We start from the raw sequence: 12778 nt of genomic DNA, 5'->3' as shown, positions 1-12778 counted from the left end.
ACATTAATTTCCTCTGTGTGTGTGTTACCTTCTAGGTTAATTCTTTTTGATCTAACCTTTTCTCTAGTTCCTGGTCCCCTTCTCCTATTGGCCTCAGTTGCTTTTAAGGTATCTGCTTTAGTTTCTCTGCGTTGAGGGCAACAAATGCTATCTAGTTTTTGAGGTGTCTTACCTATCCTCATATCTCCCTTGTGTGCTCTCGCTTTTATCTTGTGATTAAAGTTCAGTTCCTTGTTGTGTTTGCCCTTGATCTAATGTCCGCATATTGAACCTCCAAAAATTTTTAAAGTTACCTTTCCATAAATCTACAACAAAGTTCTATGGTAGTGAAAACTTACCTAAAATGAGCTGAGACTATTTAAAGTCTATATTTATTCCATTTAGTATGAATATTCATGTTTCACTGCAGAAAAACTAAGGTTTTAACCATAGGATGCTGCTCCTAAGCCATTAATAGTGGAAATATAAAAACAGTGTGCACATGTGCCTTGTACCTTTCACACTAAAATAAATACTGAAGCACATCTGTTCTCAAATATTTTCAATAAAGAATTGCAGATTAAAATGCTCTCTAAATTGGTGGAACCAATTTACAGTTCCACCAGCAGTATGAGAGAATTCAGTGTCCCCAGGCTTTGCCAGACTTAACATTGTCAGACTTGGTAAGTGTCTTTCAGTGGGAAAAGACAGCTTGTCCTTACGTTCATTTGCATTTCCCTGGTTACTGACAAGAACGAGCAGATTTTCTTCTGTGTATTGGCCATCTGACTTTCTTCTGGGACTTTTCTGTTCAAGGCATGGTTACCTATCTTTTCAGTACTATTTCTTTAGTTCCCTACTGTTGGGGCTCAGAGAAAGATACTCTGAAAATATGGCATCTTTTTGCATGCTGAGCAATTAAGTCTAAAGGAAACAGAAGATCTAAAGGTCTTAAAAGCTGTCTCAAGCTAGGCGCTGGTGGCTCACACCTGTAATCCTAGCTATTCAGGAGGCAGATATCAGGAGGATCGTGGTTCAAAGCCAGCCTTGGGCAAATGGTTTGTGAGCCCTACCTCAAAAATACCCATCAAAAAAAGGGCTGGCAGAGTGCCTCAAGGGGTAAAAAGGCCTGCCTATTAAGCATGAGGCCCTGAGTTCAAAACCCCAGTGCTGAAAAAACAAAACAAAACAGTCTCAAATTCAAGATCCCTCTCACCTTCTCTTGCTTCTCTGCCCTTCAAGTGCAGATTTTTTTTTTTTTTTTTTGTGTGAGACTGGGGTTTGGAGTAGATAGACTGTTTTCAAACTTCTGTCTAAAGTTTGGAGTCATCAAATAAGTGTGATCGATCCCTTCCTTGACTTTAACTTAACTCTCATGGCAGGTGTTGGCAATAATGGCACCGATAGATTTCAGTTCTTACTGCACCCTTAAGCTCCTGTTTTCCAGGGTCACGGTCCTGCCTCCCAGGGTCACAGTCCTGCCTCAAGTCTAGCTTGAACCCTCCTTCTGCCCCGACCTCCAATCAGCCCCAACCTCCAATCAGCATGAACCATCAGATCCTAACCAATCAGATCATGCTGAGTCCCACTGAGGGGTATTTAAGCCCCTGCCCCTCTCTCCCTCTCTTGGCTCTCTGCTCTCTCCCTCTCCCACCTGGCAATAAAGAAATCTCTTGGCCAGATCACTCCTCTCCACGTGGTCACATTTTGGGGCCTATATTTCCTTACAGCAGGCAGAAAGATTGAGACAAATCTGTCACCTGGACAGATTGTCACATACCATTGTCTTCTATTTTGGTTCTTAGAGAAGCATTTACAAACCACCGTTTTGCAGCTCAATGGCTTTGTATGTTCTTCATGTCCATTGAGTTCCCCTCCCTGAATAATTTGTTGTTCCCCTATAGAAAGACGGGTAGAGAAGTTTCTGAATCATGCTGGGGTGGGAGGTAATCACACCCTGTGATTCTTCTCTGTGCTGTGGTTTTCCCTGTTTTGCACATTAATAAATCTGCATTCCTTTTCTCTTACTTAATCTGTCTACTGTCAGTTCATTCCAGTTAATCTTCAGAAGGTAGTTGACAGTGTGTAGGTGGGCATTTCCCTTTGCCCCTGCACTACAGACTCCAACACCATATTGAAGTAATCTTTGTTTGTTTGTTTTTTAATATGGTGGGGAATTTAGATTTGTCCTCTTAAACTTCTTTTTCCTTGACATAATAATGGTAGAAGATTAAACTAAGAAATTTCTAATGACGATTTCTGTCTTTCTCAATAAAAGGTGAAATATTCAAGGTCCACAGCGTAAAAATGTCAAAAAAAAAAAAAAAAGGTTTCTCCCCCACCCACAACTAATTAAAATTTGTGCCCCAAACCTGCATTAGTCAATGATACCAGATTATGTCTTAAAAGATATTCCAGCTTAATATAATCCAAGGTGTAAATATTGAGATTTTTGGAACTTTAGCTAAACAGACTTGGCTTGATGGCTTAGATGCTTAAGTAAGCCTGCTTCTTTGGCCTGGAGGGAGACTAAAGCATCTCACAGGTTGTCTCTCTCTGACAAGAAGTCTCAGGTGAAGGACAATCTGAAAGCTGTGAGGTTGACAGAGAAAAACAAAACAAGAACAAAAAACCCGTGACTTCTTCCTGCCTCAGTGCATATAACAGAAAATTATGGAAAACCTGAAGTTCTTCCTTATCACTGTGTTGGCGTGGCTGTGGGTGAAATGAAATTTTTCTGACATGGCCTTTGCTCCTGGGTGTGAATTTTTATTTGTGATATATGAAAAGGACTGCACCCAGAAGAATTAAGTGGGTAGAAGATTCTGGTCTCATCCTTTTTTTGGATGAACCCATGTGTCTGGTAAGCAAGTATGTTTTACCACGAGATACACCCCCAACCCCTTTGGTTCCATTGTTTTTTTTTTCTTGAGACTGGCCTCTGTCTAGCTCCTGGACTCAAGTTGTTTACAGCGCTGGTTCTGTCTGTACTCAAAAGACTTCCTAATTCTTGTCCTGTGTAGAAGAATCCATGGCAGGAAACATGGGGGTAAATGGAGTTTATTAAAAGTTAGGGAAGGGAAACATGGTGAGGCCTAGGTGGAAGCCGGAAGCTGGTTTCTGTTCTTCAGGTCTTTTAAAACCAATGATAACCTATGGGGAGGGAAAAAATACAGAGATATCCAATAATCAATGAGGGAGGAGGGCTGGGGATTCCCAGCCAGGTGAAGGTGGTTTCTGAGCCAAAGCATGGTTAATCTGAGATGTAATATTTTTTTCTATGAGTCCCTAAATAGCCTGCCTAAAAGTGCTGCTCCCTCCTCCCAAGTAGTTGGGATGACATGTGGCACCACTGGACCCAGTTACTGGTTCCTTCTTAATCAGAAAAAGTAATTACTTACATTAGATGAGTCCTTTACTGTTATGAATTGCTTTTGTAGAAGATATATTGTTTGAGAAATTCTGTATGCCTTATGAAGTAGAAATGTTTGTTCTCATTTTTCAGTCCAGAAAACTCAGGTCTGAGAGAAGAAGTGATTTTTACTTAGTTCATCTAAAGGCCAGATCTGGAAAAGGATAAGAGGGATAAATTATAGATGGATCTTGAACACACTCACAGGTCTACTGGACTGGCAGGGAATGGAATTAAAATTAGCTGGGGACTGGTCAAGTGGAGAGATTACAGGCCCTTCTTTAAAAGATGGCTATCTGTCATCACTGACCTATCATTGCCATGTGGGAACATGGGCCAGTGTTGCCAGAGCTCTGACTTTCAAGAGCAATGATAAATCCAGATTGTATAAAAAATACCCTGGTTTTTACATGGTGGCAAGCCATTCAAATTAAAGAAATGTGAGTATGTGTTTTTGTCTGACAATGATTGTTAGGAGTGGGAGACTCCTAGTAAAGTAGATCCTTGAATGAATATATTCCATAGGAAGGACTGTGCTAAGCATTCACCATGTATCATTACCTGAATCCTTGTCCTGTCTCTGTTAGATGAGGATCTCCATGTTAAAGCTGGAAATGACCAGGTGCTGTTCGCTCATGCCTGTAATCTTAGCTACTCAGGAGGCAGAGATTAGGAGGATTGTGGTTCAAAGTCAGCCCGGGAAAATAGTTCTGTGAGACCCAATCTCAAAAAACCCTTCACAAAAAAAAGGAAAAAAAAAAAAAAGCTGAGAATGAAACTTTCTCAGAGCGACACAGTCAATAGGTGCAGAGCCAGGACCTGTCCAGCATTTGCTGGACATCAATGTGAGCAGTGTCCAAGGGTGGGCAGTGAGAGCAGTCTGCTCTAGGTGTGACAGTAAGAGGGAGCATTATCTATGGGCAGTTTTACAACAGTAATACAAGTGAACTCAGGTTGTATGATGACCATGCAAAAACAAAATTAAATAATGTCAGGGATAAAATACATACTCTGTAGGCATAAGTGCTAAAACAGCTATGGCTACTATTGAAGGGTTTTAGAAAAATCTTTATTTTTAATTGTGGTAAAATACACCTAACATCTTAACCATTTTAAGTGACACAGCTCATTATTGTTCAGTATATTTACACTGTTTTGCAACCAATCTCTAGACTCTTTCAACTTATAAAACTAAACCTCTGCACCCATAACAGCAACTCTTCACTTTACCCCTAGTCCTTGTCAGCCACCTTTGTATTTTTGTCTCTATGAATGTGGCAACTTTAGGAATCTTATACAAGTGGAATCATATAATAGTTGTCCTTTTGTGACTGACTTATTTCACTTAGCCTAGTGTTTTTGAGGTTCAGCCATGTTGTGGCATGTGACAGAATTTCCTTCCTTTTTCAGGCCAAATAATATTCCATTTTGTGTATCTACCACATTTTTGTTTATCCATTTGTCTGTGGGTGGACACTTGGGTTGTTCTCACGTTTTGATTCCTGTCAGTGATGCCACTGTAAATATGCATGTGCAAATACCAGGTCAAGACCCTACTTTCAATTCTTTTGAATATTTACCCAGACATAGGATTGCTGGGTCATATGATAGTTCTCTGTTTAACTGCTTTCCACAGCAACTGCACCATTTTACACTTCCACAAACCGTGCACAATGATTCCAAATTCTGCACACCTTCACTAACACTTGTGTTTTGTGTGAGGTGATATCTCATTGTGGTTTTGATTTGCATTTCCCATTCTATATGACCACTTGTAGTTCTTATGTAGTTAAAAAAATTTTTAATTTATTATTATTTTTTTTTTTTGGTGGGACTGGGTTTGAACTAAGGGCCTCATGCTTGCAAAGCAGGGGCTCTACCACTTGAGCCACGTGTCCAGTCCATTTTGCTCTGGTTATTTTGGAGATGGGGTCTCATGGACTATTTGCCTGGGCCTTGATGTGTACCTGTCACATCCTCAAGTGCTGGGATTATAGGTAAGAACCATGCTCAGCTATTTATTTAGTATGGGAATTTGCTTATGTGATTGTGGAGGCTCAGATGTCCAACACTCTTCCACCCAGATGCTGGAGAAGTAGAGAAACTAGTGGTGTAAATCATTTCAAGTCTGCAGCTTGAGAACCAGAGAGCCAATGGTGCAGCTCATGGTTAAGTTTGAAGGCCTGAGAAGGTGGGGAGGCAAACTAGAGTAGGTATGTCTTATGTCTAGTATATTCTAGCTAAACAGTGAATTCCCGTTTTCTACCCTCTTCTTCTATTCAGGCCCTTAATGGGGTGGATGCTGCCCACTGCCCACACAGGTGATGATGGTAGATTTTTACTCCAGATTCAAATGCTAATCTCTTCCATTGAAACCATCACAGATAAACTACAGTTGCTTACTCTGCAGCCACTGCCCTCAGTGATGGCGGTGGGGAAGAAGGTCAGTGGTCCTCAGGAAGCTTGTTGGCTGAAGCAAATACTCACTGATCCTGGTAGAGGACGAATGTAGCCAGTGTGGGGGAGACAAATCTCCAGTGAGACTAAGTACACACAGAAAATGGACCCCACAAGCAGGCAGCATGTCTGGGCATTGATAGAAAGCAGCTGTTTCTTCCCCTCACTTCCTTCTTCTCTCCTCTCTTTGTTTCTTCCCTCTCTCCCTTCCTCCCCTTTCCTTACTTCCTTTTTCTTTCTTTTTCCCCCACCCCTTTTCAGTATTGGGTTTGAACTCAGGGCCTCATGTTTGCTAGGCAGGCACTCTACTACTTCAGCCACTCCGCCAACCCCAAGTAGCAGTTTCTGTAACTAAGTGATGTCATTAATGAGGTTTTGGAAAGCACTTTGCCAAGGTAGGAGACATCCCAACACTCTCAGTAGTTTTCTCCCTTTGTATTTTCCTCTAAGTTCAAAGTGTGAAAGGTCCATGGTGGATGTCCCTTTCCTAAGTTCTCAAGAACCATGACTACACTTCAGGACAGGGTTGGTGTGTGAGTCAGCATTAGAGCTCTTGCTAGCATGTACGAGGCCCTGGGTTCCATCCCTAACACTCCCCTCTCCCACACCAACAAAACAAATAAAACCAAACCTTCCAGACAGACAAAGTCTTGTGACAGAGAAACCAGGACTGCTGCTGTACCAGGGCTCACATACAGGATGCCAGAGGCCATCCTGTGGGGCCTGGGGAGGCAGGACTAAGCTTGGGGTGTTCTGAAATGCAAACCTCTAGTCCGCAGATACGGGGGCAACCCTGAAATTGCAAAGGGAAAAAGAGAGATGGCCGGGGACATATAGACTGAAAGAGCCTTAAAAGAGGGCTGGTGGTTTCGCTCAATGGTAGTGTGCCTACATAGCAAGCATGAGGCCCTGAGTTTAACCCACAGTACTGCAAAAAAAAAAAAAAAAAAAAAAAGTCTTAAAAGATACTGTAATCAGTTGTAATGTCAGAACTTTTGTTGGATCCTAATTCTTTTTGAGATGGAGCCTTGCTATGTTGCCCAGGCTACAACTCAAACTCCCAGGCTCAAGTGATTCTGCCTCAGCTTCTGGAGTAGATGGTATTGCAGGTGTACATCATCACCACGACTGCAATCCTGATTTGAACCCACACCATAAAACAATTAGGGCATTTTATGACATAGTTGAAAATTTGAAGTCTATTAGGACTAAGGAATTACTAATATTTTAGGTATGATAGTATTGTAGTTATATATAAAAGGGTCTTTTTTTCTTAGATATTAAAATACAGATGAAATGATAGGATATTTTCATCTTTTGTTTCAAAGTGAGACAGGGTGGAAGTTGGCTGCAAGAGAATTGGTCATGCATTGTGGCCACAGGACTGGATGGTCATGAAGCTTTATTATGTGATTCTGTCTACTTCTGTGAGTGTTTGAGGTGCTCCACTGAAAATGTTTTTTTTCACCTTTGTGGTACTAAGGGTTAAATCCAGGGCCCTGGGCATGCTAGGCAAGCACTGAGTTATTCTCTCAGCCCTTTTGATTTTATTTTTGAGGTAAGGTCTCACTGCTTTTTTTTTTGGATGAGTTGGCCTCAAACACTCTATCCTCCTGCCTGCCTCCCATGCAGCTGGAATTAAAGATATGGTCAACCATGCCTGGCTTGTAAAATGATTTCTTTTTAAAAAGTTACTAAGTTAAAAAGAAAACAACAAAAAAGTTACTAAGTTGATCGCTACAAAAAGAAGCTGGATAGGCTCCAACATGTCAGTACCTAACAAGGAAAAGTTAATGACCTTAAACATTCTCTGTCAATCCTTATATTCTCTAGAGAAAGGCCCAGTTTGGTGTGGCTGGGTCTTGACACTGGCTTGGGCTTTGGCATCTTCCAACTGAAGCCCCCAGATGTAGACCTTGGGCTCCCATTCTTCAGCAGGAAACAGCATGTCCATGTAATGGGTGACATCCCTTTGTTTCCTTTATTTATTTCCTGGTTACTTCTATTTTGACAACCAATACTGGTTTTCTATTTACAAAAGCAGTAAGGTTTACTTCTTAAATATATGCAAACATCTTGATTTAAAGACATCGGAAATAACAGCATAGGTGGTACTCATATACTGTAAAAATTTTTTAGGGTGCTAGGAAATAACAGAAGTTTGGGAGGCACTGATAACAAGTTGCAGGAAATATTGTATTTGTCAGGTAGACTAAGTGTCTCACACGAATTGGACTTCTGTTCCTGAGGGTTTCTGTGCCTGGGGCCCAATGGTCTGCTCACTGCCACCGCCTCCCCCAGCTCCTGCAGAACTGAAGAGGACCCAATGGCAGGGAGTGGAAACACATTATACAGAGGAGGTGGAGGCAGTTCCACTCCCATGGGGCCCCAGCCAGGCCCCAGCCAGTACCCCTCACCATGTTTGGAGATGATTGAAAATGGGAGAAGGGACAACTTTAAATACAGTGTAAAAGGTGAAAATCTCAAATGGCAAAATGTTTTCCCCATTATTCTGTGGTTTTCCACTGGTTGTTTTCTGCTTGGAAAACATTCTTATTATCTTAAAATGAGCACACAGGCAGTTAGCAACTTGTGTCTACTCAGATGTGCTGTTAGACCTGTTTGTATGTTTGCTTTTTTGTATGTGACCAACTTTTTTGTTTTTTTGTTTTTTTTGAGACAGGGTCTTGCTATATAGCACAGGCTAACCTGGTATTCACTATGTAACCCAGGTTGGCTTCAAACTCAATCTTCTTGCCTCAGCTTCTAGAGTGCTGGGATTAGTTGTGTGCCACCACACCTGGCTAAACTTTCTTTTTTTTTTTTTTAGATAGCTGTAGATTCACATGCAGTTGTAAAAAATAATAGAGACATTCCATGTACCCTTCCTGGTTTCCACCCTATTTTGCAAAAACAGGGAGTTGACCTTGATGCAGTCAAGATACAGAACATTTCCTTCACCACCAGAACCAGTGGCACTGCCCTTATATAGACACCCACCTCATCCCTCACCCTCTTTCTATAACTTTGCCATTTCATGAATGTTGTATAAATGCAATTGTATAGTACATAACTATTAGTCAGCTTTGTTACTACAATGGAAAACCTAAGACAGCTAACGTTACAAAGAAAAATGGTTTATTTAGCTCAGTTTTGGAGTTCAGGGCATGCACCTGCACTGCTCAGTTCTGCTGAGGAACTCATGGTCGATGGCAGTGGCAGGAGCAAGTGTCAGGGGAAGGGGTCCCATCTTGAGCCAGGGAGTAGAAAGAGAAACTGGGGTCCCTGAATCCCTTCTAAGGGTACACCCCTAGTCACTTGAGAACCTTCTACTAGGTTCCACCCTTTAAAAGTCCACAGCACTTTCCAATATCACCACTCTGGAGACCAACCTCTAATCACAACAGACTCTTAGGGATACTCAAAACCACAGTAGTTACCTTTTCTTGATTCTTTTCAGTCAGCATAATTCCCTGGAGGTTGATCAAAGTTGTATATGCCAATAGTTCATTTCTTTTTATTGCTAAATAATTTTTCATTGTATGAATGTGCTACAGTATGCTTAACCATCATCCATTGAAGGACCTTTGTGCTGTTTCCAGATTGAGTTTATTATGAATCATTTTATGTAGAGGGGTTTGTGGTGAACATTTCTTTTCATTTCTCTGGGATAAATGTCCAAGAGTGTGTGTGTTTGTTTTTAATAACTTAGTTGCCATCATTTGCAACCAAGATATTTTGTGGAGAAATCCATGCTACTCATTTCTCAACAACCAGATCTCAAAAGTTGGGCCACAGGGACTCATGATCCTAATGGACCAGAGACCTCCAGTTCCCTTGTGTCCGACCTGGTCCCTTTTACTTGCTTACCTGTCTGGCAAGGGACACATACATATATATTTGCTGTATATGCACAAAATTTCTCTCAAATTTACTCATGTTTACTCTATGGAAGACACTGGTTGCCAACAGGGAAGGGTGGAACAGTGAGGAGACTCACTGTGAACCCATTTTAGACTTTTTAGTTAAAGCTATGTGACACTATTACCTACGCAAAAATGACTCAGTAAGGGCTGGGGGTATAGCTCGGGGGTATAGCTCAGTGGTAGAGCACTTGCTTAGCATGTGCAGGGCCTTGCATTTGATCCCTAGCACTGCAAATAAATAAATAAAACCATAAAAGAAGACTTCTTCACAGATACCTCTGAACTCCCTTTTCTATAGATCTTTCTTCTGTTTTTCCAAAGAAGAGAACCCATGGGAATTTCCCCTCCCAGAGCACCTGGCTCCCTACAGCAAAGACATTCCTTCTTCTAGCTCTGAACTCACCAGAGAAACATCCCTTGTCTAGGGCCTTCAGGCTTTGGGGGTGACCCTCAAATATCCCTCATTCCATCCCAAAGCCTCAAAGTCCCAAAGCCCCAAGGTTCTGGAGCACGCCTCTGAAGCCCAGTGAGGTGTTTGTGATATGTCCATTACAGGGGCTACCTTGTCCAAGAAGCCTTCCTGAGCAGGACTGAAGTTTAGCTTCATCTTCCTTGTCACTCAGTGGGTATCACTCTGTGCCTTATTAGCTACAGGTCAGCACACACTTCCCACACGCCTTACACAGCACGGCCCGTGCATCCTCACTCTGCCCCTTCCTTGACTCCCACAGGCTGAACCTTCCCTGCATGAGCAAATGAAGTCTGGGAGGCTGAGAAGCACTGTACCTGCTGACTTCCCTCCTTCATGCAATTCACCACAAAGATTATAAACTACAAAATGCAGGCGCAGTTTAAGAGCTTCAGTTACTGCCTGCAGATGAATTCAAGATGCTGCACTTCCTTCTGGGGGAGGGCAAGGAGAAGGGTGCGCTCTGGCAGCTGGGAGGCCCTAAATCTGACTAGAGCTTCTAGAAGACAGGGTGCTTTCCAGAGCATGGGATTGGGGATCAGAGAGCCCCCAGCACTGCCCTGATGGGGAACTGATCTTGGGGCCATTCAGCCAGTTTCTTCCAGCAGAAATATGGATTCTAAAGCCTCCCGTTCACGGTTGTGAGGAGGCTGAAGCACCGGCCCTCCGTGCTTCAGCGCGATCTTCCCCTTGGGAGCCTGGAGTGGGCTGAGGCAGCAGTGGGCACTCCGCATGCCAGATGTCCTGAGGTGCGTGTCTTTGTGTGGTGACCTCACTCACGGGGTCCCAGGCCTGGCTCTACCGCCAGAGGTGCGTAACAGGGCAGAAAAAATGTGCGAGATGGCTGGAATGCTCCCATTGGCTTTCAGTGTCGCGAATGGTCTAAGACCACTGAGAATAAACTCGGGGGCCCGGAAAACAACGCGGGGTTTTCCGCGCTGTCAAGGGGTGGTGCCCCGCGGGCGCGCGCTAGCTCAGCAACGCCCCCCGCCCCGCCACACACACGCGGGGGCGCGCCGCGTCCTTCACGCCAACCTACTGGGCTCGCACGCGCCCCACCCCCATCTCTGGCCCCCGGGGTGCGCGAGCCAGGCCGGGGGTGGGGTCGCCGCTGAGCCCAGGAAGCGTCCCCAGGCCCGGGCCCTCGCATCGCCCCGCCCCTCCCGCCCTATCACCTGCTGGCCGGCGCGCGGGCGGGACGGAGGGCGCGAGGGGGAGCGCGCGGTCGCCGGGTCGCCGGAGGTGAAGCGCAGCGAGGATGGCGGCGCGGGCCCGGGGGCCGCTGCGGCTGCTGCTCGCGCTCTCCGTGCTGCTGGTCCCGGGTCCCTCCGCCGCGGCGGCCAAGCTCAACATTCCCAAAGTGCTGCTGCCCTTCACGCGGTCCACGCGCGTGAACTTCACTCTGGAAGCTTCGGAGGGCTGCTATCGCTGGTGAGGCGCGCGGCCTGCCGGGCCAGGAGGGGCTCGCGGCGGCTCGGCCTTCATGCCGGACGGCGGGTGCGCGCTGCAGGTGCGCCTGGCGGACAGGCGGCGGGGCAGCTGGCTGCTCCTGAGTTGCCCGCAGGCGCGAGGCCTTGGGCCGGGCCGGCGCTGGGAGGCCTTGGGGCCGCAGGTGAGCGGCACCCAGACGGGCTCGCGGCTGCGGCCTGAGCGACTGGTCGCGCGTGACCTGACGGCGTGCGCGCGGGTCGCCGCCACTGCGCATGGCGCCGCCCGGGGATTAGGCACTGCAGTGTGGGGAGCCCGGCAATCCGCCCTCGCTGGCGGCGACCTGTATCTTTGTGGGGTGTCTAGGTGGAGGGACCGTGGGAGTTGGCCCGACGTAGGGAGAGGCGTTTGGCGCTGCAAAGGGTCAGGAGCAGGCTGATCTGGGAAGGGACTGACCTGCACTGCTTGCAGGGAGAGGAAGGCCCCCCGGGCTTCTGGCCTCAGCCGGGGGCCGCGTGTCCTTACCCTCCTTCTCTTTGAGACTCCAGGGAGGAGTGGTCAGGGCCCTGCAAAGCCCTGGCCTGAACGCCCATGGTTCTGTGTTTTGTCGGTGACAGGGAACTCATTACTGGCGCCGGACTGGTGTGGGAACTGAGTTTGTGGAGAAGCGTGGAAGGCTTCTGTGGGAGACAAATCATACCCGTTCACCCACTTTGGGAGGAGCAGAAGCCTCTGAAGAAAGGTTTTTCAGAGGAGACTCTAGGAGTCCATTTTACACAGGGAAAAATTAGAGGCAGGGGAATGAGATGGTTTACTTCAGATTCCCTGCAGAGTGGGATCTGCCTTGATCTGAGCCAGCAGGATGATGTGGTCCAGCCTTTTCGTTTTGCACATGAGAAGATGGGAGCTTCCGCTCTCAGGGTGCTGTCGGAGTAGGGTGTGACCGAGCCCCACCCATGACCCACTGTACCAGGCTGTTAGAGATTAAAAAGAGGGCAGTTCCCTGCCTCCTCCCACCTCCTCAGGATACTCTTTGTTACTCCTTTCATTTCTCTTTCAAGGACTGGATCCAGGTTGAGGCTTAAGGTGTGATCGCACTTGAGAGCC

General features: G+C 45.6%; 1 protein-coding gene and 1 long non-coding RNA gene across 4 annotated transcripts in view; one reads left to right on the top strand and one right to left on the bottom strand.

Annotated features, from left to right (window-relative positions):
* Positions 1 to 1185: 1185 nt before the first annotated feature.
* LOC109694310 (uncharacterized) lies at positions 1186 to 11501 on the bottom strand. The gene is made up of 4 exons (XR_002213103.2): positions 11419 to 11501; positions 3953 to 4126; positions 3381 to 3545; positions 1186 to 3132 (listed from the first exon to the last, which is right to left on the bottom strand). It is a non-coding gene; the product is annotated as an uncharacterized lncRNA (long non-coding RNA).
* Positions 10812 to 12778, top strand: part of Nup210 (nucleoporin 210) — a 119025-nt gene continuing 117058 nt past the window's right edge. For 2 of the 3 annotated variants that reach the window (XM_020176163.2, XM_074044560.1), the window contains exon 1: positions 11502 to 11674. In XM_020176163.2, coding sequence (XP_020031752.1) covers positions 11502 to 11674 — 173 coding nt within the window. Of the gene's footprint in view, positions 10993 to 11501; positions 11675 to 12778 lie in introns of those variants that run through there. The other variant, XM_074044556.1, reaches the window with a different exon arrangement.

The sequence above is a fragment of the Castor canadensis genome, chromosome 10 (assembly GCF_047511655.1).
Source record: "Castor canadensis chromosome 10, mCasCan1.hap1v2, whole genome shotgun sequence".
NCBI lineage: Eukaryota > Metazoa > Chordata > Mammalia > Rodentia > Castoridae > Castor > Castor canadensis.
This window is presented reverse-complemented; position numbering and strand designations above follow the sequence as displayed.